The sequence below is a fragment of the Ahaetulla prasina genome, chromosome 3 (genome assembly GCF_028640845.1).
Source record: "Ahaetulla prasina isolate Xishuangbanna chromosome 3, ASM2864084v1, whole genome shotgun sequence".
NCBI classification, from domain to species: domain Eukaryota; kingdom Metazoa; phylum Chordata; class Lepidosauria; order Squamata; family Colubridae; genus Ahaetulla; species Ahaetulla prasina.
The window spans coordinates 231,181,255-231,204,473 of NC_080541.1; the positions used below are offsets into that span (position 1 = coordinate 231,181,255).

The window sequence follows — 23,219 nt, forward strand, 5'->3', positions numbered from 1 at the left end:
CGGGCCGAAGCAGCCGTCTCCCCCACCCACCCACCCCCCGCCCCCGAGAGGCGCCCAAAGGAGCGGCCCCCGCCATCCCGCAGCGCCCCCGGAGCTTCTGGGGCAGCGGCTGCTCAAAGCCAGGCCGGCGCTGGGGAGGCGCGTGGGGAGAGCCGCGGGGGGGGGGCGGCGGGGGCGCTTGGCTCTGGGAAATCCCGGCCGCCGCTCCCCCGCTTCGCCTCCTCCGGCTCTGCAGCGGGCGGGGCGAGGTGGCGCGCCGCCCCGATTGGCCGCTGCTGGCTCCGGGCCCCGCCCCGCCCGTCAAGTGACCAGGGCCCGGCGGGGAGCGGCAGTCACGTGCGCCCGGGTGCCGCTGCTGTTGCCGCTGCCGGAGCCCCAGGAGCCTCCCCGTGGCCAAGTGAGCTCCGCCGGAGGAGAGCCGGCCCCGCAGTCGCCGCTGCCGGGACCCCGCCGGCCTCGCTCCGGAGGGATCCGGGTGGGGGGCAGCCTCCTCCCGCAGGAGCCCCGTCCGTCTCCCCGGAGCCTCCTGACCGACCGCCCTGCGCTTCCTTCCCCGCAGATGGCTCTGCCGCTGCCGCTGCTGCTCCTCCTGGGCGCCGCCGCCGCCTGGTCCGGGCCGCCGTCGTCCAAGTTCGCGATCGACTTCCTGCCGGGGCTGCCCAAGCAGCCGGCCTTCGAGCAGTACACGGGCTACCTGAGCGTGGACGGCGACAAGCACCTGCACTACTGGTAGGCTGGCGGCGGACGGGCGGGTGGCGGGACGGAGCGGCCCCTCTGACCGCGGCTTCCCCTCCGCAGGTTCGTCGAGGCGCAGGACGCGGACGGGGAGAAGCCGCTGGTGCTCTGGCTGAACGGGGGCCCCGGCTGCAGCTCCATCGCCGGCCTCCTGACCGAGCACGGGCCTTTCAGGGTCAGTCGCCCCCCCCTGCTCCCCCGGGGGCCGCCTATGGGTGTAGGGAGGCAGGCAATAGCCCCCTGCCCGGGGGCTCAGGGGCAGCTTCCCTTCAAGTGTCCCGGGGCCCGGCTGGGAGGCCTGGCTCTTGTGTCTCTGGCATTTGTGAGGTCACACTCACCCCTGCAACTGTTGCCTCCCTTAGGAGGGGCTCTTGTGCCTTCCAAGGTGCCCAGGGGGGCAGAGAGCCTGGTCCTCGGGCAAAGGCTGTGGGCACCCTGGGGAGTCTTCACTGAGGAGGGTCACTTGTTCTCCTTTAGGTCCAGCCAGATGGGGCTACCTTGACATACAATGAATATGCCTGGAATAAGGTGAGTCCCCCCCACACACACACAGCCCTGAAAGCTTGGCTGGAGCATCTCCTACCCACCCCCACCAGAGGGCATGAGTCGCAGGGGCAAGATAACACACACACACACACACACACACACACACACCGTGGACCCCTCACCCCTCCTTGTCTCCCTCCAGCTCGCTCACATCCTGTACCTGGAGTCCCCGATTGGCGTCGGCTACTCCTACTCAGATAGCCAAGACTACCACACCAATGACACAGAGGTGAGTGCTGACCCTTGGCCCCTGCCCTCCTTGCCCTATAGCCAGCCAGCTGGTGCCTGGCATGTTGCCCTCTCTGCCCCCACAGGTGGCCCGCGTCAACTACCTGGCCTTGAAAGAGTTCTTCAACCTGTTTCCGGAGCATCTGCCCAAAGACCTGTACCTGGCCGGAGAAAGCTACGGCGGGATCTACATCCCCACCCTGGCAGAGTGGGTCATGCAGGACGCCAGCCTCAACTTGAAGGTGGGTGTGTCATCAGGGCCCCATGGCCCTGGAGCAGACTCCCGGGAGCCTGGCATTAAATGGGCGGGTATAGAAGTGGGTGGTGGCCGCAGGGGTGCCCAGGGGCACTGGCACTGGGCAGCTCTGCTGAGGTGAAGAATGGCAGAACCGGAATTCCCCCTAACAGCAGCTGCTGTCCCTCCCTGAGCCTCTCGTGAGCTGCTCTTTTGGGGAACCAAAACAGGGTGTGGACCAGCCTTCCCCAGCCAGCGCCTGCCCCATTTTCCTGCCATCCGGGGGGGGGGGGCAGCACCGGGGAGGACCTGACTGCCAATAGCAGTCAATTCCTCTTGTTTTGGACATTGGGGGGCAAAGGGAAATGGTGGTGAGGGGCTGCTGGGGTCACCAGATGGACGTGTCTTTCAGGGCCTCTCGGTGGGCAACGGGCTCTCCTCCTATGAGACCAACGACAACTCCCTGGTTTACTTCGCCTACTACCACGGCCTCCTGGGGAACCGGTGAGCCTGGGGGAGGTGTCTTGGGAAGGGGAGGGGCTGGCGCTGCTGCCCCAGAGGCGGCTGAGGACCCCCTGCTTCTCCTCCACAGGCTCTGGGGTGACCTGCAGCGCTTCTGCTGCTCTGGAGGGAAGTGCGACTTCCACAAAAACCCAAATGTGAACTGCACGACTGCTGTGAGTGGGGGGGGGGGTGAGATCCGGTGGGACTCTCTGCCTGTGGAAGACTGGAGGGGAATGGGCATGAGGGGCAGGGGGGGGACCTCTTGAGATCATCCGGCTCTCTTGTTCCTCCCAGATGGTGGAGATGATCCACATTGTGGATGAATCCGGCCTCAATATCTACAACCTCTATGCCCCCTGTGCTGGGGGGGTGCCAGGAAAATTCAGGTGAGTACCTGGCGGTTTGCAGGCTTTCCTCCCCCCTCTTCCCAGTTCCTTGTCTTCTGGTAGTGGCAGGCAGGGCTCCCCCTGGGTGGAGGAGCCCAGTAAGACCGCTCAGCCATTGTCCTCCTGGCAGCTACCTGGACGGGACCATTGTGACTCACGACCTGGGAAACCGCTTCGTCTGGCACCCGATCCGCAGCCTTTGGAGGCAGGTGAGCAGAAGCCGCTTGGGACGCGATGACGGCCAGGCTGGCCTGGACATGAGCCCTGCTGGGGAAGATGGGTTGGGGGCCTCAAAGGTGACCCTGCACTGTGGGGGGTGGTCTCTGGAACACCCAAGAATGGCCTCCTTCAGGATGGGAGATTCTTTTGGGGACAAGAGCCATCTTGCTAGAAACTCCTGTCTGAAATGGTCTGAGAAAGCAGAGCGAAGGTTTCATGCACTTCTATGGGGGCCCCCATGGACCCCCAGCAACTCAGGTGGCTGTGGATTTAAGACAGTTCCCCAGAACCCAGGAGGAGGAGGAGGAGGAAGCGAAGACTCTTCAGGCATCTCAGCAGCTTTCCTCTGTCCCTTGAAAGCCTGAAAGCAGCTGACTGAGGGAAGGAGGAAGGGAAGAATGAATGAATGAATGAATGAATGAATAAATGGTGGGTGAATAAGTGAATGAATGAGTGAGTGAGAGTGAATGAGTAAATGAATGAATGTGTGGATGGGTGGGTGGGTGAGTAAGTGAGTGAATAAATAAAGTGAATGAATGAATGGAGCTGCCCCTTTGTGGGTGGAAGCCTCCTGGAACAGCCGCTGTGCTTGGAATCCCTCAGAATCTGCTGAACCTGGGGGTGATCAAGCAGGTGCGACTGGACCCCCCCTGCATCAACACCACGGGCCTCACCCGCTACCTGAATGACCCTCAAGTGCGCCAGGCCCTGCACATTCAGGGTGATGCCCCAGCATGGGAGATCTGCAGGTGAGGGGCGCGCGCAGGGCAGCTCTTGATGCATTGGGGGGGGGAGGCTTCTGCAGGCCACCCCCTAATCGGGTCCCTTTTCCAGCTTTGCTGTCAGCCGTGGCTATAAGCGGGTCTACTCCAAGATGAACGACCAGTACCTGAAGCTGCTTAGCACTGGGGTGAGTTGCTGGGGATGGGAGGATGACAGTGCTCCTTGCTGTATTGCCCCCCCACCCTACCCCCCATGGAGGGAAATCCAGGCTGGCTCTTCCTCCAGGCCCTTGTAATCCTGGCCGGCTGCTAGAATATGCCGCAGCTGACTGTTGGGGGCGAGTTAGTGGCCCCAAAGGAGGTGGTTCGCAACTTGGGCGTCCTCCTGGATGGACGGCTGTCCTTTGATGAACATCTGGCGGCCGTCTCCAGGAGGGCCTTTTACTAAGTCCGCTTGGTCCGCCAGTTGCGTCCCTTCCTTGACCGGGATGCCTTATGCACAGTCACCCACGCTCTGGTTACGTCTCGGTTGGATTACTGCAATGCTCTCTACATGGGGCTGCCCTTGAGGTGCACCCGGAGGCTGCAGTTAGTCCAGAATGCGGCTGCGTGAGTAGTAATGGGAGCCGCTCGTGGCTCCCACGTAACACCACTGCTCCGTAGTCTGCACTGGCTTCCTGTGGTCTTTCGGGTGCGCTTCAAGATTCTGGTCACCACCTTTAAAGCGCTCCATGGCTTAGGACCCGGGTACTTACGAGACCACCTGCTGTTACCTTATGCCTCCCACCGACCCGTACGCTCTCATAGAGAGGGTCTCCTCAGGGTGCCGTCCGCCAAACAGTGTCGGCTGGCGGCCCCCAGAGGTAGGGCCTTCTCTGTGGGAGCATTGACGCTCTGGAATGAACTTCCCCCTGGCCTACGTCAAGTGCCTGATCTTCGGACCTTCCGTCGTGAGCTAAAAACATACTTATTTACTCAAGCGGGACTGGCATAATAGTTTGACTTTAAATTGGGGTTTTATTAATATTCTTAAATATTTTAAATTTAAATTTTAATTATTAGCCGTTTTTGTAATTTTGCTATGTTTTAATTTGTTTTAATTGTACATATCTTGTATTTTATTTCTGGCTGTACACCGCCCTGAGTCCTTCGGGAGAAGGGCGGTATAAAAATTTAATAAATAAGAATAAGAATAAGAATAGAATACAGTTGCAAGGGACCTTACCCAACCCTAGTCCAACCCCCTGCTCAAGCAGGAGATCTTATTCCATTTCAGACAAGTGAATGTCCAGTCTCTTCTTAAAAACCTCCAGTCATGGAGTGCCCACGATTTCTGGTGGCAAGCTGTTCCACTGCTTGATTGTTCTAATTGTCAGGGAGTTCCTCCTTAGTTCTAGGTTGCTTCTCTCCTTGATTATTTTCCACCCATTGTTCCCTGTCCTGCCCTCAGGTGCTTTGGAGAATAGATTGACTGCCTCTTCTTTGTGATACCTTTTCAAATATTGAAGCACGGCTATCATGTCCTCCCAAGTCCTCCTTTTCTCCAGACTGGCCAAGCCCAAATCCTGCAGCTGTTCTTCATACGGTTTAATCTCCAGGCCTTTGATCCTCTTAGTTGTTCTGAACTTTTTCCAAAGTCCCAACATCTTTTTTGTGATCTGTGGTGGCCAAAACTGGTTGCAGGATTCCAGGTGTGGCCTTACTGAGGTTTTATAAAGCAGTACTAATTCTTCACGTGATCTTCGCAGAAATACCGCATCTTGCTGTACAATGGCGATGTGGACATGGCCTGCAACTTCCTGGGGGACGAATGGTTTGTGGAGTCCCTGCAGCAGAAGGTGGGCTGAGCTGGGGAGGCTCTTGGTCTCCTCTGCACCCCTGGTCCCAGGCTGGGTGGGGTGGGGACCCAACCTGGCGCCCCCTGCTGGTCTGCCCGATGCTGTGCCCTGGGCAGGTGCCCGCCTGGCCTGTCTCTTCTGAAGGAGCCACTCGGCCCACCTCCTCCCCGTAGTCCTCGACTTACGATCACAGTTGAGCCCCACGTTTCTGTCGCTAAGCAAGACAGTTGTTCAGTGAGGTTTGGCCCATTCTATGCCTTCCTTGCCACAGTTGTTAAGTGAATCCATGCCACTGTTGAGCTAGTAACACGAGTGTGAGGCAGACCAAGCTTCCCCAAGGACTTTGATTATCAGAAAGTAACCCAGTTATGACTGTGACGGCCATAAATACGAACCAGTTGCCAAGCGCCCAGATTTTGATCGCGTAACCATGGGGATGCTGCAACTGTTGTAAGTGTGAAAAGCAGTCACTTTTTTCAGTACTCTTGTAACTTCAAATGGTCACTAAATGAACTGCTGTCAGTCAAGTAGAGCCTCCTGGCAGGGAGACGGGCGGCATAGACGTTGAATCAATAATACCTAAACAGAGGAGATTGACCCCCCCCTGCAGCTCCTCCCCCCTCTGAGTTGGGGGACACATGGAAGGCGATGGGGCTCAGGGATTCTGGGGGGCACAGCCTCCTGCGATGGGGATTCCTCGCCTAACTCCCCCTGTGGCCCTCCCCATCGGGCCGGGCTGGGTGTTGCCTGCCCCTCATCTGTGCTGCCCCTCTGGAAGCCCAGAGACCCTCACAGCTGCGCCCCCCCTGCTCCCCCCCCCCCCCGGTCCTTTTGCCGGCAGGTGGAGGTGGCCCGGAGACCCTGGATCTTCACAGACGAGGACGGCCAGGATCAGATCGGGGGCTTCGTGAAGGAGTTCACCAACATTGCCTTCCTCACCGTCAAGGTAGCATGGGGAGGGGTCCCACGGGAGCAAAGCTCGCCCTCCCAGGGTCTCGGGGAGGCTACCTGTCAACTGTCCCATTGGTAAATGCAACAAAAGTAACTCCTGGGATGTTTTTCTACCAAGAATATCACCATCAATAATCCCACATAGGCAAAGGAGTAGCAAAGCCAGTTCTAAAGTTTTCGTGCAAAAACCAGCATAGGTGAAATCCCCTTTTTCCCCTGGACCTCCCCATGGTCCATTGTCCACCAATCAATTGCCTTCATTTTGTTTTTGGAACAATCTGGGCACCTCTGTTTTTTCCTAGTGTTTGACCTGGAGGTGTTGGGACTGTCCCAGGCTACAGACGGCTCACATGTATTCCTCAATCCCCCCCCCTTCCCCCAAGCCTCCCACTGCTTCCCCCGCCCCCTCCCCGTTTCTGCTGTTTCTGGCTGTGAGGAGGGGTGCCAGCCGCAACACTCCTGTTCCTTCATCTCTCCCTTCTGCAGGGTGCCGGCCACATGGTGCCCACTGATCAGCCACGGGCGGCCTTCAACATGATGCAGCGGTTCCTCACTCGGCAGCCCTTCTAAGCTCAGGAACAGCATCTTTCCTGGGGAGACCGGCCCGCTCCCATTGTGGCGTGGCTGCAAGGAGTGGCTCCTGACCGGCCTTGGGTGGAAGCCTGGAGGGTCTCAGGCCCTGGGCGGGTCCTCTGGCAGGGCCCCGTCTCCCTCCCTCGCCCTTCTCTGCGCATTTGCACTGTCCTCAGGGAGGAAGCAGGTCCTCTCGCTGCCCTCCAAGGGGAGTGGGGGGACCACTTCTCAGCCTTCGTTCTGGCTGCTCTTGAAGGAGGAACTCAACTTGAAGTCAAGAGCGGCCACGTTCTCCTTTCTGGTCCAATCAAGCGATTAAACTCTTATTTTTCTAATGGAAAAGGAGCCGAGTGATATGTGGAGAAGCGGCTGCCACAGCTGCAGAGCTGGGTCTGGGGGCTGAGGGTCTTCCTGAAGCAGAGCTGGTGCCCCCGTCACTGGAGGCTTTGAAGAAGAGACTGGACAGCCATTTGGCCGGAATGGTGTTTACGGTAAAGGTGCCCCTTGTGGACTCCCAGCTATGCTGGCTGGAGAATTCTGGGAGTTGAAATCCGCAAGTCTTAAAAGTTCCAAGTTTGGACTCCCCTGGTCTCAGATCTCCTGCATGAACGGCGGGTTGGACTAGAAGACCTCCAAGGTCCCTTCCAACTCTGTTCTTCTGTAATTCTTCCTCAGCCCTTCCCCACTCTTTCCATCCTTCCCACCTCCAGCCCTGTCCCCTGGGCTGCCCCCAGAAGCTGCTTGTGGGGAGGAACAGCAGCCATGGGGTGTTTTCTCCAGGCGCTGCAGAGCTGAGCATGTCCAGGAGGCAGGAGCAGCGCCAGCCTCCAGGGCCTGTGCTCACCAGCTGCAGCCCCCAGGGTTCTGGAGCAGTCTGCCCCTCCCGGAAGGGGTGCCTGCTTTGGGGGCTGCGCAGGCAGCTGCGGCAGGGAGCGGAGCCTTCGCTCTGACTGCCTCACCCACCTGTCAGCTGCCTCTCCCTAAATTAATGGGGGAAGGGCGTGCCAAGCCCTGAGGCCGGGGAGGTGGTTGGGCAGCTGCCTCTTCAACTATCCCAGAATCTGCAGCTGAGTTGTGGCTTCTGGAATTCCGTTTTAGCAACGGTTCAGTGTTCCCTTTAGGGTTGAGGAAGGAGTGAGTCACTTGGGATTTTGGGGTGCTGCTGTCAGGTGAACCTCCAAATTAGGCTGGTGAAGAGCATGTGCCAGGGTAGAGCCTTGGTTCAGTCTGAGCGCACTTTGGGTTCTCTGAGCAACTAACTCGAAGTTCTCTGACTTGGGGGGTGCAAGCTTTGCCCTCTCAGCCCCTCCCCCACGGCTCATAAGCCCAGAAAGGTTCAAGGCCTTTTTGCTTGAAATCCAGAGGTGGTGCAGGTGTTGCACTGAGCTCTTCCCCAGCCTGAAGGGACCACCAAGACTTTGGCTCCAGCCACATTTGCTGGGCAGGAGGGGGTGGTCTACAGTGGAACAGATGTAGGGGGGGTGCTTCTCTTTGCTGGGGAGGGGGCAGCTCAGAGCCCTGGGGGGAGGGCATTGGCTGAGAGGTGTCTCTGGGTCCATCCAGTTGCAGACCAAGACAGGAGACCTCTGTTCCCATTCCGGTATGTCCCATAGTGCGGCTGGGCTGGCCTACCTGGCAGGGCTGTTGTAGGGATCGGAAAAGAGCCCTCCCCACATGCAACCCCTTGCTTAAGACAGGAGGCAGAGTTGGGCAGCGTAGCTCTTTATTCAGCTGTCTCAGAGGCTTACAAAGAGCCTTGTGTCAGGTGAGCAGAGGGCCCCTCCTGACTCAGGCACGCAGGTAAAGTTGGGGCCAGGTGAGGGACGAGATCCTATGCAGCCCTGGAGGCCAGAGAAGGGCTCGGTGTCGCCCGGAGCTTCTCAATGACCTCTCGCAGCCCTTTGGTGAAATGCAGGTCGGCTCCGATGGTGAGGTAGCCCTGAGGAGGCGAAGAGGGTGGGTGGTTGGGCAGAGCGTCCCAGCTCCATGGGTCCTGGTGGGAGGGGTCCTACTTACCAAGTGGCTCCTGACGGCCTCCTTGGTGAAGTCCATGCCTTCGGGGAGGGGGATCTGGACCCCTTTCATGGTCTTCTCTGCAAGGAAGAGGAAGGGGCTTTGCTGGTCTTGCCCATTGCTGAAGCCTCAGTGTGAGTGTGCGCATCCACACAAACGTGCCTCTGCAGCCCACCCACCCACCCAAAGGATCCAGCTCCCTGCCCCCACATGCACCTCCCTCCGCCTACCATTGATGAAGGGCATGATGGTCATTTGCAGCAGAGTCTTCAGGGGGGCTTGCAGTGGGAGGAGCTGGAAGGGGGACAGGGGAGACGGGTTGGGACCAGTCCAGCCTAGCCCCTATTGCAGGAGAAGGGATTTGGCTGGGCGGTGGGGATCAGCACCGGGAGGGCCCCCCCCCATCAGTCAGGACAGACTCGGCTCTTGGCTCTGCCCCTCCGTGGCCTGACTTCAATATTAGACTTACTGCCAAAGATTCAAAGGCTGACTGGCTGGAGTAGATCCGGAACCTGAATGTGGGGGGGAGGGGAGAGAAGGTGGGGTGAATGATAGAAGCACTACCAAATTGGGGCCACTGGTCATCCTCAAACCGCCCCCCCCCCACAGGCACCCCAGGGACACCCAGCTCTACCTTCGGAGATCCAGCTGCACCCGTAGAGCCTTATGGTGAAGCACCACCTTGGCACTTAAGCGGGATTCCTGCATGGGAAGAGTCTACAATGGGGGAGGGCCAGCCAGAGCACAGCTTCCAGACCCCTCCCTCGGCTCTGTGTCCCGTCCCCATCAGACCAGACCTTGTGGATCCTAGCAGCAGCCCCCACAGATGGAAGCCCCTTGCTCAACACCAGAAGCAATCAGAAGGATGGGAACCCCTCCCCAGGGCAGGGGGGTCCCGGGGGTGGGGGCTCACCATAGTCAGACTGGAAAGCAGAATTGGGGGCTGGTTCAGGGGGGCCAAGAAGATGTTGAGCAGGGCTGAGACGGAGACGGATGTGCCGGAGGGCCGGATGGTGCAACGAGGGGCTTCGGTCACCTGCAGCTTTAGGGTCAGGGGCGCATCCACCACCTCGGGGTTCTGGGGAGAGGACAGAGGGTCAGCCGAGGGGCAAGCTGGAAGACGAGCAGACCCTGCTGGGTTTCTCTGGAGAAGAAATCTTGCTAAAAAGGAACCAGAAACTGCCTTGTGGCTTTCGGAGATCTATTTCAGCTCACTCATAATAAGGAATTGAAAATAAAACTTCTGGTTTTGATTCCCACACTGGAAGAAAGCAGGTCGCCACATTTGGGGGGAGGCAGAGGGGGGGTTGCAGAAGAACTGTAAAGGGGAAGCGGATGAAGATAAATTGGGGTTGTAAGATGCAAAACTGGCATGATTTAGCACAGAAATCTGGAGAAAAGTTTATGACAGTCAAAGTGCAGAGAAGAGCAACCAGGGGGATTAGGGGATTGGAGGCTAAAACAAATGATGAACGGTTGCAGGAACTGGGCCTGGCTAGTCTAGTGAAGAGAAGGACCAGGGGAGACAGGAGAGCATCTTCCAATATCTGAGGGGCTGCCCCAGAGAGGAGGGGGGGTCAAGTTGTTTTCCAAAGCACCCAAACGCCAGAAAAAGGAACAATGGATGGAAACTGATCTAGGAGAGATTCAATCTGGAAATGATGAGGAACTTTCTGACAGTGAGAACAATCAACCAATGGAAGAGAAGTTGCCTTCGGAAGTTGTGGGAGCTTCATCCCTGGAGGCTTTCAAGAAGAGACCGGACTGCCATCTGTCAGAAATGGTGTAGCGGGCGGGGGGGTTGGACTAAATGACCTACAGGATCCCTTCCAATTCAGTTAATCTGTTAATTATTATGAACTGTTGCATAGTCAGCCAGATATTATACCGGCAATTATGAAATTTATTTGTCACCCATCTCGTTTCAAAACGAGATTATTCCTACAGGGATAATGGGGTCCTTCCTGTAAATTTCCCTTCCAAGTTCACCCCACCCACCCTTACCAACAGCATGATGCTTCCGAAGAAAGAGGCTCTCAGCAAAACTTGCAAATCCTTTGGCACCTGCAACAAGGGATGGAGGCCGGGGTGGGTGGGCGTGAGAGGCAGGAGATGGGCAAGGCAGCAGCTTCCCCCCACCCACCCCCTGCACTTCCCCTGCCAGCTCTCTTTCCTTCTTGGCCACGGACCCTCGGAGAGCCCCCCCCCCACCGCCCAGCCCTGCCTACCTCATCCCCTGCAAACTCCATATTCAGGACCTCCGCCTGGTAGTAGGAGAAGAGGGCGGAGTCGAAGAAGTACTCCGAGAGCCCCATGTAGACCATCCGCTCCGTCTCCCTCAGGAGGGGCTCCGGGGCCAGGTTGGGCAGGGTCTCGTTCTCGTTTTGCAGAGGGAAGAACATGCCCTGCGAGCAGAAGGCGCCGGCTCAGGGCAGGCCTTTGGGGCCACGGCCCCCTCCCCTCATTGCTGCCGTCTGGGACAGAGCTGGGCCACAAATACAAGCCAGGGGCTTGGATCAAAGTGGGTGGGTGGATGTTTGCTGTACAGGTAGTCCTTGACTTACAGCAGTTCATTTAGTGACCTTCAACGTTAGAACAGCGCTGAAAAAGGGGACTTGTGACACTTCCAACCTTTGCAGCCGCCGTTTAATCGAAATCCAACTGCTTGGCCACCGGCAGGTACTTATGGCCGGTTGCAGTTCCCTGGGGTCACTTGATCCCCTTCAACTCAATGGGGAAGCCAGATTCACTTAACAATCGTGTTACTAACTTATCAACTGCCGGGATTCACTTAACAACTCTGGCAAGAAAAGTCATAAAAGGGGTCAAAATTCACTTAGCAACTTTCTCTCCTAGCGATAGAAATTTTGGGCTCTATTGGGGTCGTAAGTCGAGGGCTGCCTATATTTTTCCGCAAAGATCTAGGGGGCTGCTCCATCCTCCAGGCCCCAGTGACCCCAAAGATGCTTTTCCCAAAAGGCAACTGGACTTCCTTCCTTGTTTGTTTCTTCTTTGAAAACGTTTCCCTTCTCCTCCAAGAAGCTTCTTCGGTTCTGACTAAGTGACAGCTGAGGAAGCTTCTTGGATGAGAAGCTTCAAAGGAAGCTTTCAAAGGAAGACAAGGAGGTCCAGTCGCCTTCTGGAAAAGCCGCTCTGGGGCTCAGGAGGCAGGGACAGGCCTCCTCTCGCTGTACGTTTCGAGAGTGTTTAGTGTGGCGCAACCTTTTTTTTTTAAACCCTGCCTTTTGCTACTAGGAAGGCAGCCCAGAGTGAGGCAGTGGTTTGTCCCACCGGCCATGAAACGTGGCTGCCCCTTCTTCTCCTTTGGCAGCACTGAGGATGGTTGAATTGGCTCATCTCCATTTCTCTTGGATGCCACATCCCATAAAGGCGGGGGCCCCCAAACTTTCCAGCTTTACAGACCAACAAGAGGGGGGGAGGAGAGGAAATAGTTTTGTGCAAGTGGCAGATGTGCACACACGCACAGCTCCATTTACACAAGCGAAGAGCATTCACGTGCGTGTGACGAAGCTTCACGCGCACACACAAGTGCCCTCCAGTCAAGGAAATGGAGCTGCATAGCACGCTCATGTGGCCCAGTTCTGCACGAGCCCTGGCCTGGGGGGGTTGGGGACCCCTGCCATAAGGGAACCCTCTGCGCGGGGCAGTCAGCGGGTACCTTGAAATCCAGGTCTATGTTCTCCGGGGTGACATGGGGGTCATTGAGTAGGGAGTAGTCGCTGCCCACGTATTCGTCCACAGGATTGCGCACTGCAGAAGGGGAGAAAAGAGTCCCGTTGCACCAGGGTCGCCCCCTGGCCAGAGTTCTCCCTCCGCCGCCTTTGGCAGGAAAAGGGGATCCTGCCCACCACTCACCGGGCACTGTGTCCAGCAGGGAGTTGAGTAGCACCAGCCCAGCATGGTTGAGCGCAGGGCAGATCTGAAAGGCAGAGAGAAACCGGAGCTGGTGGGGAAAGAGAAAGAACAGCCTCCCTCCTGGAGTGGCGGTGGCTCCATCGCTGGAGCTCTTCCAGAAAAGATTGGACAGCCATTTGTCTAGCGTGGTATAAGGCCTTGGGTAGTGGGGTTGGACTAGAAGGCCTCTGAGGTCCCTTCCAACTCTAGGATTCTATGAAGTGCCAGAGATGGGGCATCCAAGCGGATTCTTTACCTAGGCTGGCCCCAAACGCCTTCAGGTGCCCCAACAGTCTATTCCCTAAGGCTACTCCAAGCAGCAACGTTCCCTCTGCGGTTGGAAGCCCAGTGGAGCCCCTGAGAGAAACCTTGGACAGAGGAATGTCAGGGGGGGAATTTGCAGGGCTCGATAGGCAAAAATCAGGGTTTCCCTGCTCTACCCTGGACTCAGGGGAGGCTGGCCCACCTGCCACCTGTGCGCTCTTCCCTTCGCCTTGGCCCAGCAGGGCTCACCTGTGGCTTGGGGCTCACCTGTTGACTGATTAGGTAGCGCATCCCTGTGGTGATGAGTTTGGCCACGAATTCATAGACCTTCCTGGAGAGAGTCAGAAAAGGCTGGTCAAGGCTAAAGATGCCCCCCCCCCACCTGCTTCTTCTGCCAATCAGGACTTCCAAGTTTTCTTCCTTGGGAAGCATCCATGGCTGGTTATCTCTTGGCAGCCCCAGGTCCTGGCATGCCACCCACCCCCCAGGGTCCTTCCTGGAGGGGGGGGAATCCCCTTGACAAAATGGGCTCCCCCTCCCTTCCAGGCCCCCAGGGCAGGGAGGGGCTGGGGCCGGTTACCGGAGGGTGCCACTGAATCCAGCGTGCATCCGGGCGATGGAGGCGTGGCAGCTCATGTTGGCGATCTTGAGGCGCCCCCCCTGGTCCCTGGAGAGCCTCAGCAGGGTGTGGATGTTGACCCCCTCGGCCCACGTCTTGATGGAGCCAATGTCATAGCTGGGCAGCAAGTGGTTGAAGAAGCGAGGGGGCTTCAGACACAAAAGTGACCCCTTGCCACAGGATTCCCTCTTCATCCCTAAGACTCCCCCCTCCCTCCCTGTGCAGACTGTACAGAAGGCACCAGGGGTCACATCAAGGCCGGAGAGCCCTGGGTTCGAAATGCATTCGAAATTATATTCCTTTTTTTTTATGGGGAGTCACCCAGGGATTGTTACAGGTATTCCTCGACTTACAACCACAGTTGACTCCAAAATTTATGTTGCAAAGTGAACCATTTATTAAGTGAGTTTTGCCCCATTTTAGGATCTTTCTTGCCACAGTTGTTAAGTGAATCACTGCTGTGGTTAAGATAGCAACACGGTCGTAAAGCGAATCTGTCTTCCCCTATTCAATTGATCTGGTTTGTCAGAAGGTTGCAAAAGGAGATCACGTGACCTTGAGACACTGCAACCATCATAAATATGATTCTGCTGCCAAGCACCTGAATTCTGATCACGTGACCAAAATGGGGGATGTTGCAATGGTCGTAAGTGTGAAAAGCGGTCACAAGTCACTTTTTTTCAAGGATGTTGTAACTCTGAATGGTCACTAAATGAATTGTTTCAAGTCGAGGACTACCTGTATAATAAGAAGGGTGGCTATATAAACATCTTAAATAAAGACATAATAAACGTTTTAAATGAATGAATGAGCCACTCACAAGAACCAGTAAAGCAGCTGCCGCCGGAATCGCACCCCAATGGAGCCGTTGTTGATCCGGAAGGCCAGGTGCTGCTCCGGTTGGAAGTGGAGCTCAGAGAAGTTCAGCTGCAGGTGAGTCACCTTCACGCTGCAGGCAGAGACGGTCAGGTGAGGATGGGGGTCCTCGCAGGCCAGGCCACTGTCCCCTACCCCATCTCCCCACCTCTTCCCCTGCCATCGCCCCCCTTGGTGCCAGCCCCTGCCACGCCTCAGCCTGGGTCAGGGTGTGTTGCCCCCCGGTTAGGGGCATTGTGCTCCCTGCAAAGAGGGAGAAGCAAAACAGGAAGGAGATGGACGTGGGGAGTCGGTGGGGGTGGGGGTGCTGAAATCAAAGGGTTTGGACTTTGGAGACCCTGGAAGGCTTTTCCAATTGGCCACTTCCAGAGAGACCAAACGTTGTTGTGGTAACCTTGGCCTAGGATCCAGGCCCGCCTAGCCCCGAGCAGAGATAGGCGGATCTCTTCAATCCTGCGACGGAGTCGGTGTGTTTTTTCTTGCATAAGCCGCCACAGAGTCAGGAGGGTAAATTCTATTGCACTTCTCTGCCTCATTTGAAGAGCTCCTGCAATCCATCCAGTTTTGATTGGTCCCTGCTAAATTCCTGGGGGAAGCCTCCATATTTTAGGATAAAGGATAGACAATTCCATATGCGCACACACACACACACACACTTACAACCGCAGTACCCTTTGTCTGCATTAATGCCTTAAGCCAAGAGTTGGAAGGGACCCTGGAGGTCATCTAGTCCAACCCTCCGCCCAAGCAGGAGACCCTACACCATTTCCAACAGATGGCAGTCCAGTCTCTTCTTGAAAGCCTCCAGGGATGAAGCTCTCAGAAAGGCAACTTCTTTCCCATGGGTTGATTGCTCTCACCGTCAGGAAATTTCTCCTCTCTCCTTGGTGAGGCCCCGTTCCTCCTGCAGGCTCATCTGCCTCCTTTCCCCTGGCTGCAGCTCTTCCCTCCATCTCCCACAGACCATCACCCTTGGCTCATAGGCTGGCTGGGTGAACTCAGCTGATCAGGGATCCACCAAGCCAGGCAGGCCACGGGGGTGGGGGGTTGAAGGGCTCTTGGGAGGAGCCGGGTCCTGGGGCCTGTAAGCGGCCCACCCAGACAACTCACTTGCTGATGTTGTAGTGGAACCGGCCCTGCTTGCCATGCAGATCAGGGATAGAGATGCTCTCCAGCTCCTGCTCCACGAAGCGTAGACCCTCCTGCTTCACTGCAAGAGACCCCCAAAGGCATCCCCCCAGCATCTGAATTTTTACTACCGGTTCTCCGAACTACTTAAAATTTCCGCTACCGGTTCTCCAGAACTGGTCAGAACCTGCTGAAACCCACCTCTGGCCCCGAGCCCAAACTATCAGCCCAGCTGTAGGGAAGTGAAGTCAGGCTGCCACTCTTACCTGTGAGGGCAATGGGCAGTGCCAACTAAGCCAGCAGGGAGAAAATGGGGGTCCCCCTTCTGAAACTCCTTGTGCTTTCCTCCCCGCCCCCCTCTCCCCACTCCCCTCCGGCTGCTTACCCAGCGCCAGGCCCTTGTCTGTGATTCTCATCTTGCACGCAGGGATTTGGGCAGCCACAGAGGCTGTGCCCAGCCAGGGCAGTAGCAACAGGAGGCAGTGCAGAGGCATGGCAGCTCTTTCCTGTAAGGGGCAAGAGGTCAGTTTCTGGAGGGAAGTGTGTGCAGGGGGCTCCTCTCAGAATGGCCCAGTCCTAAGAACATCTGCCAAGCACCCCTTGGGCAACTTTCCTAGGCCCACAAGGGAAGGCCCTCTCCAGGTGAGGTGGGCAGCATAATAAACTGAGGGAGAGAGAGAGAGGTAGATAGGTAGGTAGATCAGGCAGGCAGAGACAAATGGCAGCACCATCCAGCTTCAAAGGGAGCCAGTCCTCTGGGGAGATGAGGCCACAGGTGGGCGTCTCTCTGCTGGGGCTCTGGGGAGACCCGGACCTTTGCCAGTATTTTCTTTCCACTGCCTTAAGGGCGTCCGTGGGCAGAGATCAAGCGGGGGCAAGCCAGAGTATCCCAGCTTGGCGCGGAGAGATGGCTAGGGGCTTCTCCCAAAGACCTCGCAGCGCGCGTCTTTCGGCCCCTTCATCCGCTCTGGTCCCCGGAGAAAGCAGCAATGCCGGAAAGGGGGGGCTCCGGCTAGCAAGCCCCCAGGCCGACTCTCCTCCCCGAAAGGCCAAGGTTACTTGGCGCGCCCATCCAGGCCCTTCCCGGCCCGAAGTGAGCGCAGCAGCGCGCAGCCCGGCAGCGGGTCCCGTCTGGCGGCGAAAGGGAAGGGGAAGGGCGGAACTCGCCCGTCAATGTGGGGCCGGGAGGGTCTCAGACAGCCCCTTCTTGGAGTTCGGAGCCCGCCCGCCTAAGCGTCGCTGCCGGCAGCCGCGGTTTTGCGCCCGCTCGCCCGGAGAACAGGCTCTGGAGAGGCAGCCCGCGGCAGAGGCAGCGCGCCGAGCGAAGTTGCTCCTGCTGGGTCCCAAGTCTGGAAGGCGAGGAAACTACGCTTGGCGCGAAGGACCCGAGCAGAGCGGCGCCCGGGTTGGGGCTGCTTCTCCCGGCCAGGGCCGCTTCGGGAATTGGGGTGGGGGGTGCGAGGAAAAGGGATCCCACCTGCCCCCCCCCCCGCCCTCCAGAGCCGCCTTCGCCTCCTGCCCGCCCATCCGCCTCACTTGCCGGCCTCCCGTTTTCTCTTGTCCGGCCACCCGCGCTCTGCCAGCCGCCTTTATACTCCCTCGCGGCGGCTTTCCGGATCCCGCCTCAGCCAGAGGGAGGGGAGGCGAGGGAGAGTCCTGCCGCTAGCCGGGATGCCGGGCCTCGGTCGCTACTGCAAGGGCGGGAAGCCACGGGGTCTCTCCGCAACCGGGGCGAACTTGGCTCGAGGAGAGCGCGGGCGGCAGCCACGGGGGTGTGTCGGGCAAGGAGGGGAGAAGCCGCCACACTGGCGGCAGAGGGGAGCGCCCGGGAACCGGCACGGAAGGTGCGCCCGCGCAGCCCTGGCCTCTCCCAGCCCCAAAGAGGGTCCCGGCCTCTGTCCCGGGATGGCCGCTTCCCCGGCGAGGGCGCTGCGCTGGGAATGATTCCGCCTCCCCTGTGACTGGGAAGGGAGAGAGGGGCAGACATCCCCACCTGGACGGCCAAGCGGGCTGCCTCTTGCGCACTGCGGGCCGAGACGGGGCTATCTGGCAGGATTGCTCTGCCCTGCGCCGGCTGCCCTCCGGAGAAGGGAGCTGCGAGCCTTTGGGGAGGAGCAACCTTGGGCTGAGCCACAACCACCTGCAAGGTCCGGACTCATTGCAGAAGGCCTGTTCCCCAACAAGGAGAGGAGCTGCAGCCCTCCAGGGTCGGGGTGCCCAGTCAGGGGGCCAGAAGAGCCTGCCTGTCCATGGTGGGCTTCCACCCCCTTCAATGGGCCCTGCACCCCCTTGCTTACAGGCTTGGAAGGAGCTTCCTTGAACTTCCTTGATCTCCCCAGGAAATGTGCTCCATATCCTGTCTCCAGAGAGCAGCTGTGCCAGAAAACTAGGATGGTGCCCCACCCTCCCCACCTGCTAGGAGATTATTGCTAGAAATCTGTGTTTTGTCAGCCACTTGGATCCAGCTGCCCTGGGGGGCGGGCAATTGCAGCCTGAGCCGAGAATTCTGTGTGATGTTTTTGATGTTAGCTGTCCATTTTAGATCTTGCGATATGATAGAACCTAGAAATTTAAAGGTTTCTACTGTTGATACTGTGTTGTCTAGTATTGTGAGAGGTGGAAGTATGGAAGGGTTTCTCCTAATGCTCTCTACATGGGGCTCCCCTTGAAGAGTACCCGGAGGCTCCAGTTGGTTCAGAATGCAGCTGCGCGGGTGATAGTGGGAGCCACACGTTGCTCCCATGTAACACCTCTCCTGCGCAGTCTGCACTGGCTACCTGTGATCTTTCGGGTGCACTTCAAGGTGTTGGTGACTACCTTTAAAGCGCTCCATGGCTTAGGGCCAGGGTACTTACGGGACCGCCTGCTGTTGCCGAATACCTCCCACCGACCTGCACGCTTGCACAGAGGGATTCCTTAGGGTGCCGTCCGCCAAGCAATGTCGGTTGGCGGCCCCCAGGGGGAGGGTCTTCTCTGTGGGGGCTCCCACCCTTTGGAACGAACTTCCCCCTGGACTCTGGACTTTGGACTTTCCGCCGAGAGCTGAAGACCTATTTGTTTGTTCGCGCAGGACTGGCATAGGATTTCAATAGGATTTTAATTAGTTTTAATGTTTTAACATTCTATAATTCGGGGTTTTATTTTAAATGTTTTAATTCGGCCATTTGTATAATAAGTTTTTTAATTATGGTTTTATGTGTATATTGCTGTTGTTTTTTATTATGGCTGTAAACCGCCCTGAGTCCTTCGGGAGAAGGGCGGTATAAAAAATTTAATAAATAAATAAATACCACCATTTCTACGGTTTTGAGTGTGTTCAGTTCCAGATTGTTTTGGTTGCACCACAAGACTAGTCGTCCGACCTCTCGTCTATATGCGGATTCGTCATTGTCTCGAATGAGACCAATCACTGTTGTGTCATCTGCGAACTTCAGCAGCTTAACAGATGGATCGTTGGAGATGCAGTCATTGGTATACAGAGAGAAGAGAAGTGGGGAGAGCACACAGCCTTGGGGGGCCCCTGTGCTAATTGTACAGGTATTTGATGTGATCTTGCTTAGCTTCACCTGCTGCTTCCTGTTTGTTAGGAGGGAGGATGAAAGCATAATCAAAGCTCCCCTCCATCCCCCCCTCCAAGACGCTCCGTCCAACTCCTTTGAAAGACACAACATGGGGGGGGGGGGGGGCTGGAGCCCTGCCAGAGGTTTTCTTCCCTCCCACCACTTCTTATCTCTACTTTTTCTAGGCCCAAAGCATGGGCAGCCCTCCCCCCATTTTATCCTCTGTAACTCTAGCAGGGAGGGCAGACAGGAGGGGCCGGCTTCATGGCTGAAGGGGGATCTCCATCTGCTTTCTCACTCACCAATTTCCTCCTTCCAAATTCTGCCACTCAGCAGTTCTGAGCTGGGTGGTTTCCTCTTCCTCCCAAGGACACTCAGCAGCCACAGGATACGGGGGATCCAGAGTTTCTCCTGCCCACCCCCCCAAACACTAAATCACAAAATTTCCAGAGAAACAGAGGGGGGGCTGGAGGGGGGGAATGTGGCTCTGCTTGCTTCCATCCCCAGCAAGGGACTGGAGGGAGGGCTAATTGATTTTCAGAGAGGAGGAAAAAAGAGCTTGGTGACACCCGCCAAGCTGGGTCTTTGGACCCCCCAAAATTCAGGGGGGGGTCACTTGACCTTCAGGTGAGCAGTTGCTGTGGAGGAAGAGCAGGAAGGAGGATTCCCTTCACCCTCATCCCCAGCCACTCTTCAGCCACCCACAGTGGGAGCTACAGATAGTCCTCGACTTACGGCCACAATTAAGCTCAAAATTTATGCTGCTAAGTGAGAAATTGTTAGGTTTTGCCCCTTGTGTCCCCTTTCTCACCACCATTGCTAAGAGAATCATTGCAATTATTGTTACTAACATGGTTGCTAAGTGAACCTGGCTTGTTCACTGACTTTTCTTGTCAGAAGGTCATAAAAGGGGGTCACGTGACCCCAGGACACTGCGACCATCATAAATATGAGTCAGTTGCCAAGTGCCTGGATTTTATCATTTGACGGTGGGGATGCTCCAAGTAGGAAAAATGGTCATAAGTCACTTTTTTCAGTGCCGTTGTAACTTTTTATTATTTCTTTATACATTTTTTCTTTACATACATAAGTCTTTGTGAACAGTGTATTGTCTGGGTTAATTTGCTTACATAATACTATTTTTTCCAGTTCCTGGTTTCTACCTCTGTTGTCTAACCATTTGTAAAACAAGCCCCATGTTTGAAAATAGTCTGGGTCTCCTTTTTCACTTACATTCAGTGTCAGTCTGTCCATTTCTGCACAGTCTCACATTTTTTTGGTTATCGCATCTTCTGTAGGTGTTTCCTCATTTTTCCCGTGCTGTGCCAATACAATTCCTGCTGCTGTCAAGACATGTAATATCAAATATAAATTCCTTTTCTCATATTTTTCTGGCATTATGTCTAACAAAAATAATTCTGGCTTATATCAGCAAATAGCCCGAACCTGTAAAGATGAAGTGAGGAAAGCTAAGGCTCACAATGAACAAAGACTTGCGATAAAAGTAAAAAATAACAAAAAAAAAGCTTCTTCCAACATGTTAAAAACAAGAAAAAAGTCAAGGAAACAATTGGCCCATTGCTGGGAGAAAGTGGCAAGAAGGTGACAAGCAACAGGGAGAAAGCAGAACAACTCATTTTTTGCATCTGTCTTTACACAAAAGGAAAAAACAATCCAACCTAGCAAAAACAGCACCACAAAGAACAGATTAGGAACACAAGTTAAAATAGGGAAGAAAATGGTAAGTGAACACCTGTCTACCCTAGACGAGTTCAAATCACCAGGACCGGATGGATTACACTCCAAGGTTCTGAAGGAACTGGCAGATGAGATCTCAGAACCACTGAACTATATCTTTCAAAGATCCTGGAGCACAGGGGAGCTGCCAGAGGACTGGAAAAGAGCTGATGTAGTTCCCATCTTCAAAAAAGGAAAAAAAAACAGATCCAGGAAACTACAGATCTATCAGTCTGACCTCAATACCAGGGAAGATTCTGGAAAAGATAATCAAGCAACGAATCACCGAACACCTAGAAGCAAAAAAGTAATAACCAAAAGCCAATTTATTTATTTATTTATAATCCAATTTCTATCCCGCCCTTCTCCCGAAGGATTCAGGGCGGTTTACAGCCATATTAAAAACACAAAAGTACACATAATATAAATAACAAATTTAAAAACATTTAAAATGAATATATTAATTGGCCAATTTACTAAACGGTCAAAACCGACATAAAACCCTTTAAAATTTAAAAACTATAATTAAAATATATTTAAAATACATTTAGGCTAGTCCCACACGATTAAATAATAAAGTTTTTAATTCCCGCTTGAAGGTTCGGAGGTCGGGGAGTTGGCGTAACCCCAGAGGTAACTAGTTCCAAAGGGCCGGTGCTGCCACAGAGAAGGCTCTCCCTCTGGGGGCCGCCGACCGACATTGTTTGGTCGACGGCACCCTGAGCAGGCCCACTCTGTGGGAGCGCACAGGTCGTTGGGAGGCTATCGGTAGCAGAAGGCGGTCTCGTAGATACTCCGGTCCTAAGCCATGGAGCGCTTTGAAGGTGGTCACTAACACCTTGAATTGCACCCGGAAGGCTACCGGCAGCCAGTGAAGGCCACGCAGGATGGGTGTTATATGGGAGCAACGTGGTGCTCCCTCTATTACCCGCGCAGCCGCATTCTGGACTAACTGGAGCCTCCTGGTGCTCTTCAAGGGGAGCCCCATGTAGAGAGCATTGCAATATTCCAGGCAAGAGGTAATGAGGGCGTGAGTGACCGTGCATAAGGAGTCCCGGTCAAGGAAGGGGCGCAACTGGCAAATCAGGCGAACCTGATAAAATGCTCCCCTGGCGACAGCCATCAGGTATTCTTCTAAAGACAGCCGATCGTCCAGGAGAACGCCTAAGTTGCACACCCTTCCCCTGGGGGCCAATACTTCACCCCCAACAGTCAGCGAAGGCGAAAGCTGGCTGTACCGGGACGCCGGAACCCACAGCCACTCTGTCTTGGTCAGGTTGAGCTGGAGCCTGTTCTTCCCCATCCAGACTCGCACGGCCTCAAGACCATCACCTCGACAGCTTCGTTGGGGTGGTTTGGAGTGGAAATGTACAGCTGAGTATCATCAGCGTACAGATGGTAATCCACCCCAAAACCACGGATAACCTCACCCAGCGGCTTCATGTAGATGTTGAACAGGAGAGGTGAGAGAACCAACCCCTGAGGTACCGCACAAGTGAGGCACCTAGAAGTCGATCTCTGCCCCCCTGCCAACACTGTCTGCGAACGGTCAGAGAGACAGGACGAGAACCACCGATAAACGGTGCCTCCCACCCCCAATCCCTCCAACCACCGCAGCAGGATTCCATGGTCGATGGTATCAAAAGCCGCCAAGAGATCTAAAAGGACCAGGACAGAGGAACATCCCCTGTCCCAAGCCCTCCAGAGGTCATCCACCAACGCGACCAAAGCCGTCTCAGTGCTGTACCCAGGTCTGAAGCCGGACTGGAACGGGTCTAGAAAGACAGATTCCTCCAGGTATTGGGGAAGCTGATATGCCACCACACTCTCAACAACCTTCGCCAAAAAGCGAAGGTTGGAGACTGGACGATAGTTCGCCAATACACCTGGGTCCAGGGAAGGCTTCTTGAGGAGGGGCCTCACCACCGCCTCTTTCAAGGCGGTAGGGAAAATGCACCCCAACAAAGAAGCGTTGGTAATTCCCAGGAGCCAGCCTCGTGTCACCTCCCGTGTGGCCAGTACCAACCAGGAGGGACACGGGTCCAATAAACATGTGGTGGGATTCAGCCTAGCCAACAACCTGTCCATGTCGTCGGGAGTTACAGGATCAAACTCAGCCCAGGTAATGTCCACAAGACTCGGCCCCGTCATCTCGCCCGGATCTATCCAA

The 23,219-nt window shown here is 55.9% G+C and overlaps 2 protein-coding genes across 7 annotated transcripts in view; one reads left to right on the forward strand and one right to left on the reverse strand.

Moving 5' to 3' along the window:
• Positions 1-7,279, forward strand: part of CTSA (cathepsin A) — a 29,010-nt gene extending 21,731 nt beyond the window's left edge. For 2 of the 3 annotated variants that reach the window (XM_058176007.1, XM_058176006.1), the window contains exons 2-15: positions 560-729; positions 799-910; positions 1,213-1,263; positions 1,424-1,510; positions 1,596-1,751; positions 2,157-2,248; positions 2,337-2,421; positions 2,543-2,634; positions 2,765-2,843; positions 3,457-3,602; positions 3,688-3,763; positions 5,324-5,413; positions 6,255-6,359; positions 6,851-7,279. In XM_058176007.1, coding sequence (XP_058031990.1) covers positions 560-729; positions 799-910; positions 1,213-1,263; positions 1,424-1,510; positions 1,596-1,751; positions 2,157-2,248; positions 2,337-2,421; positions 2,543-2,634; positions 2,765-2,843; positions 3,457-3,602; positions 3,688-3,763; positions 5,324-5,413; positions 6,255-6,359; positions 6,851-6,934 — 1,425 coding nt within the window. In that variant the 3' untranslated portion in view covers positions 6,935-7,279. Of the gene's footprint in view, positions 1-171; positions 398-559; positions 730-798; positions 911-1,212; positions 1,264-1,423; positions 1,511-1,595; positions 1,752-2,156; positions 2,249-2,336; positions 2,422-2,542; positions 2,635-2,764; positions 2,844-3,456; positions 3,603-3,687; positions 3,764-5,323; positions 5,414-6,254; positions 6,360-6,850 lie in introns of those variants that run through there. The other variant, XM_058176005.1, reaches the window with a different exon arrangement.
• Positions 7,280-8,643: 1,364 nt separating this feature from the next.
• Positions 8,644-18,888, reverse strand: PLTP (phospholipid transfer protein). 4 transcript variants are annotated; one of them, XM_058176008.1, is made up of 16 exons: positions 18,050-18,888; positions 16,138-16,258; positions 15,735-15,834; positions 14,569-14,697; positions 13,710-13,865; positions 13,397-13,460; positions 12,827-12,890; positions 12,630-12,721; positions 11,179-11,355; positions 10,955-11,014; positions 9,864-10,028; positions 9,585-9,652; positions 9,420-9,462; positions 9,181-9,244; positions 8,954-9,030; positions 8,644-8,876 (listed from the first exon to the last, which is right to left on the reverse strand). In XM_058176008.1, exons 2-16 carry the CDS (start codon positions 16,244-16,246, stop codon positions 8,769-8,771), a joined length of 1,476 nt encoding a protein of 491 aa, XP_058031991.1. In that variant the 5' UTR covers positions 16,247-16,258; positions 18,050-18,888; the 3' UTR covers positions 8,644-8,768. The 4 variants fall into 4 exon arrangements, with proteins under 4 accessions (XP_058031991.1, XP_058031993.1, XP_058031995.1 ...); XM_058176010.1 differs by lacking the exon at positions 18,050-18,888 and adding an exon at positions 17,746-18,012; XM_058176012.1 differs by lacking the exon at positions 18,050-18,888 and adding an exon at positions 17,289-17,718.
• Positions 18,889-23,219: the final 4,331 nt, after the last annotated feature.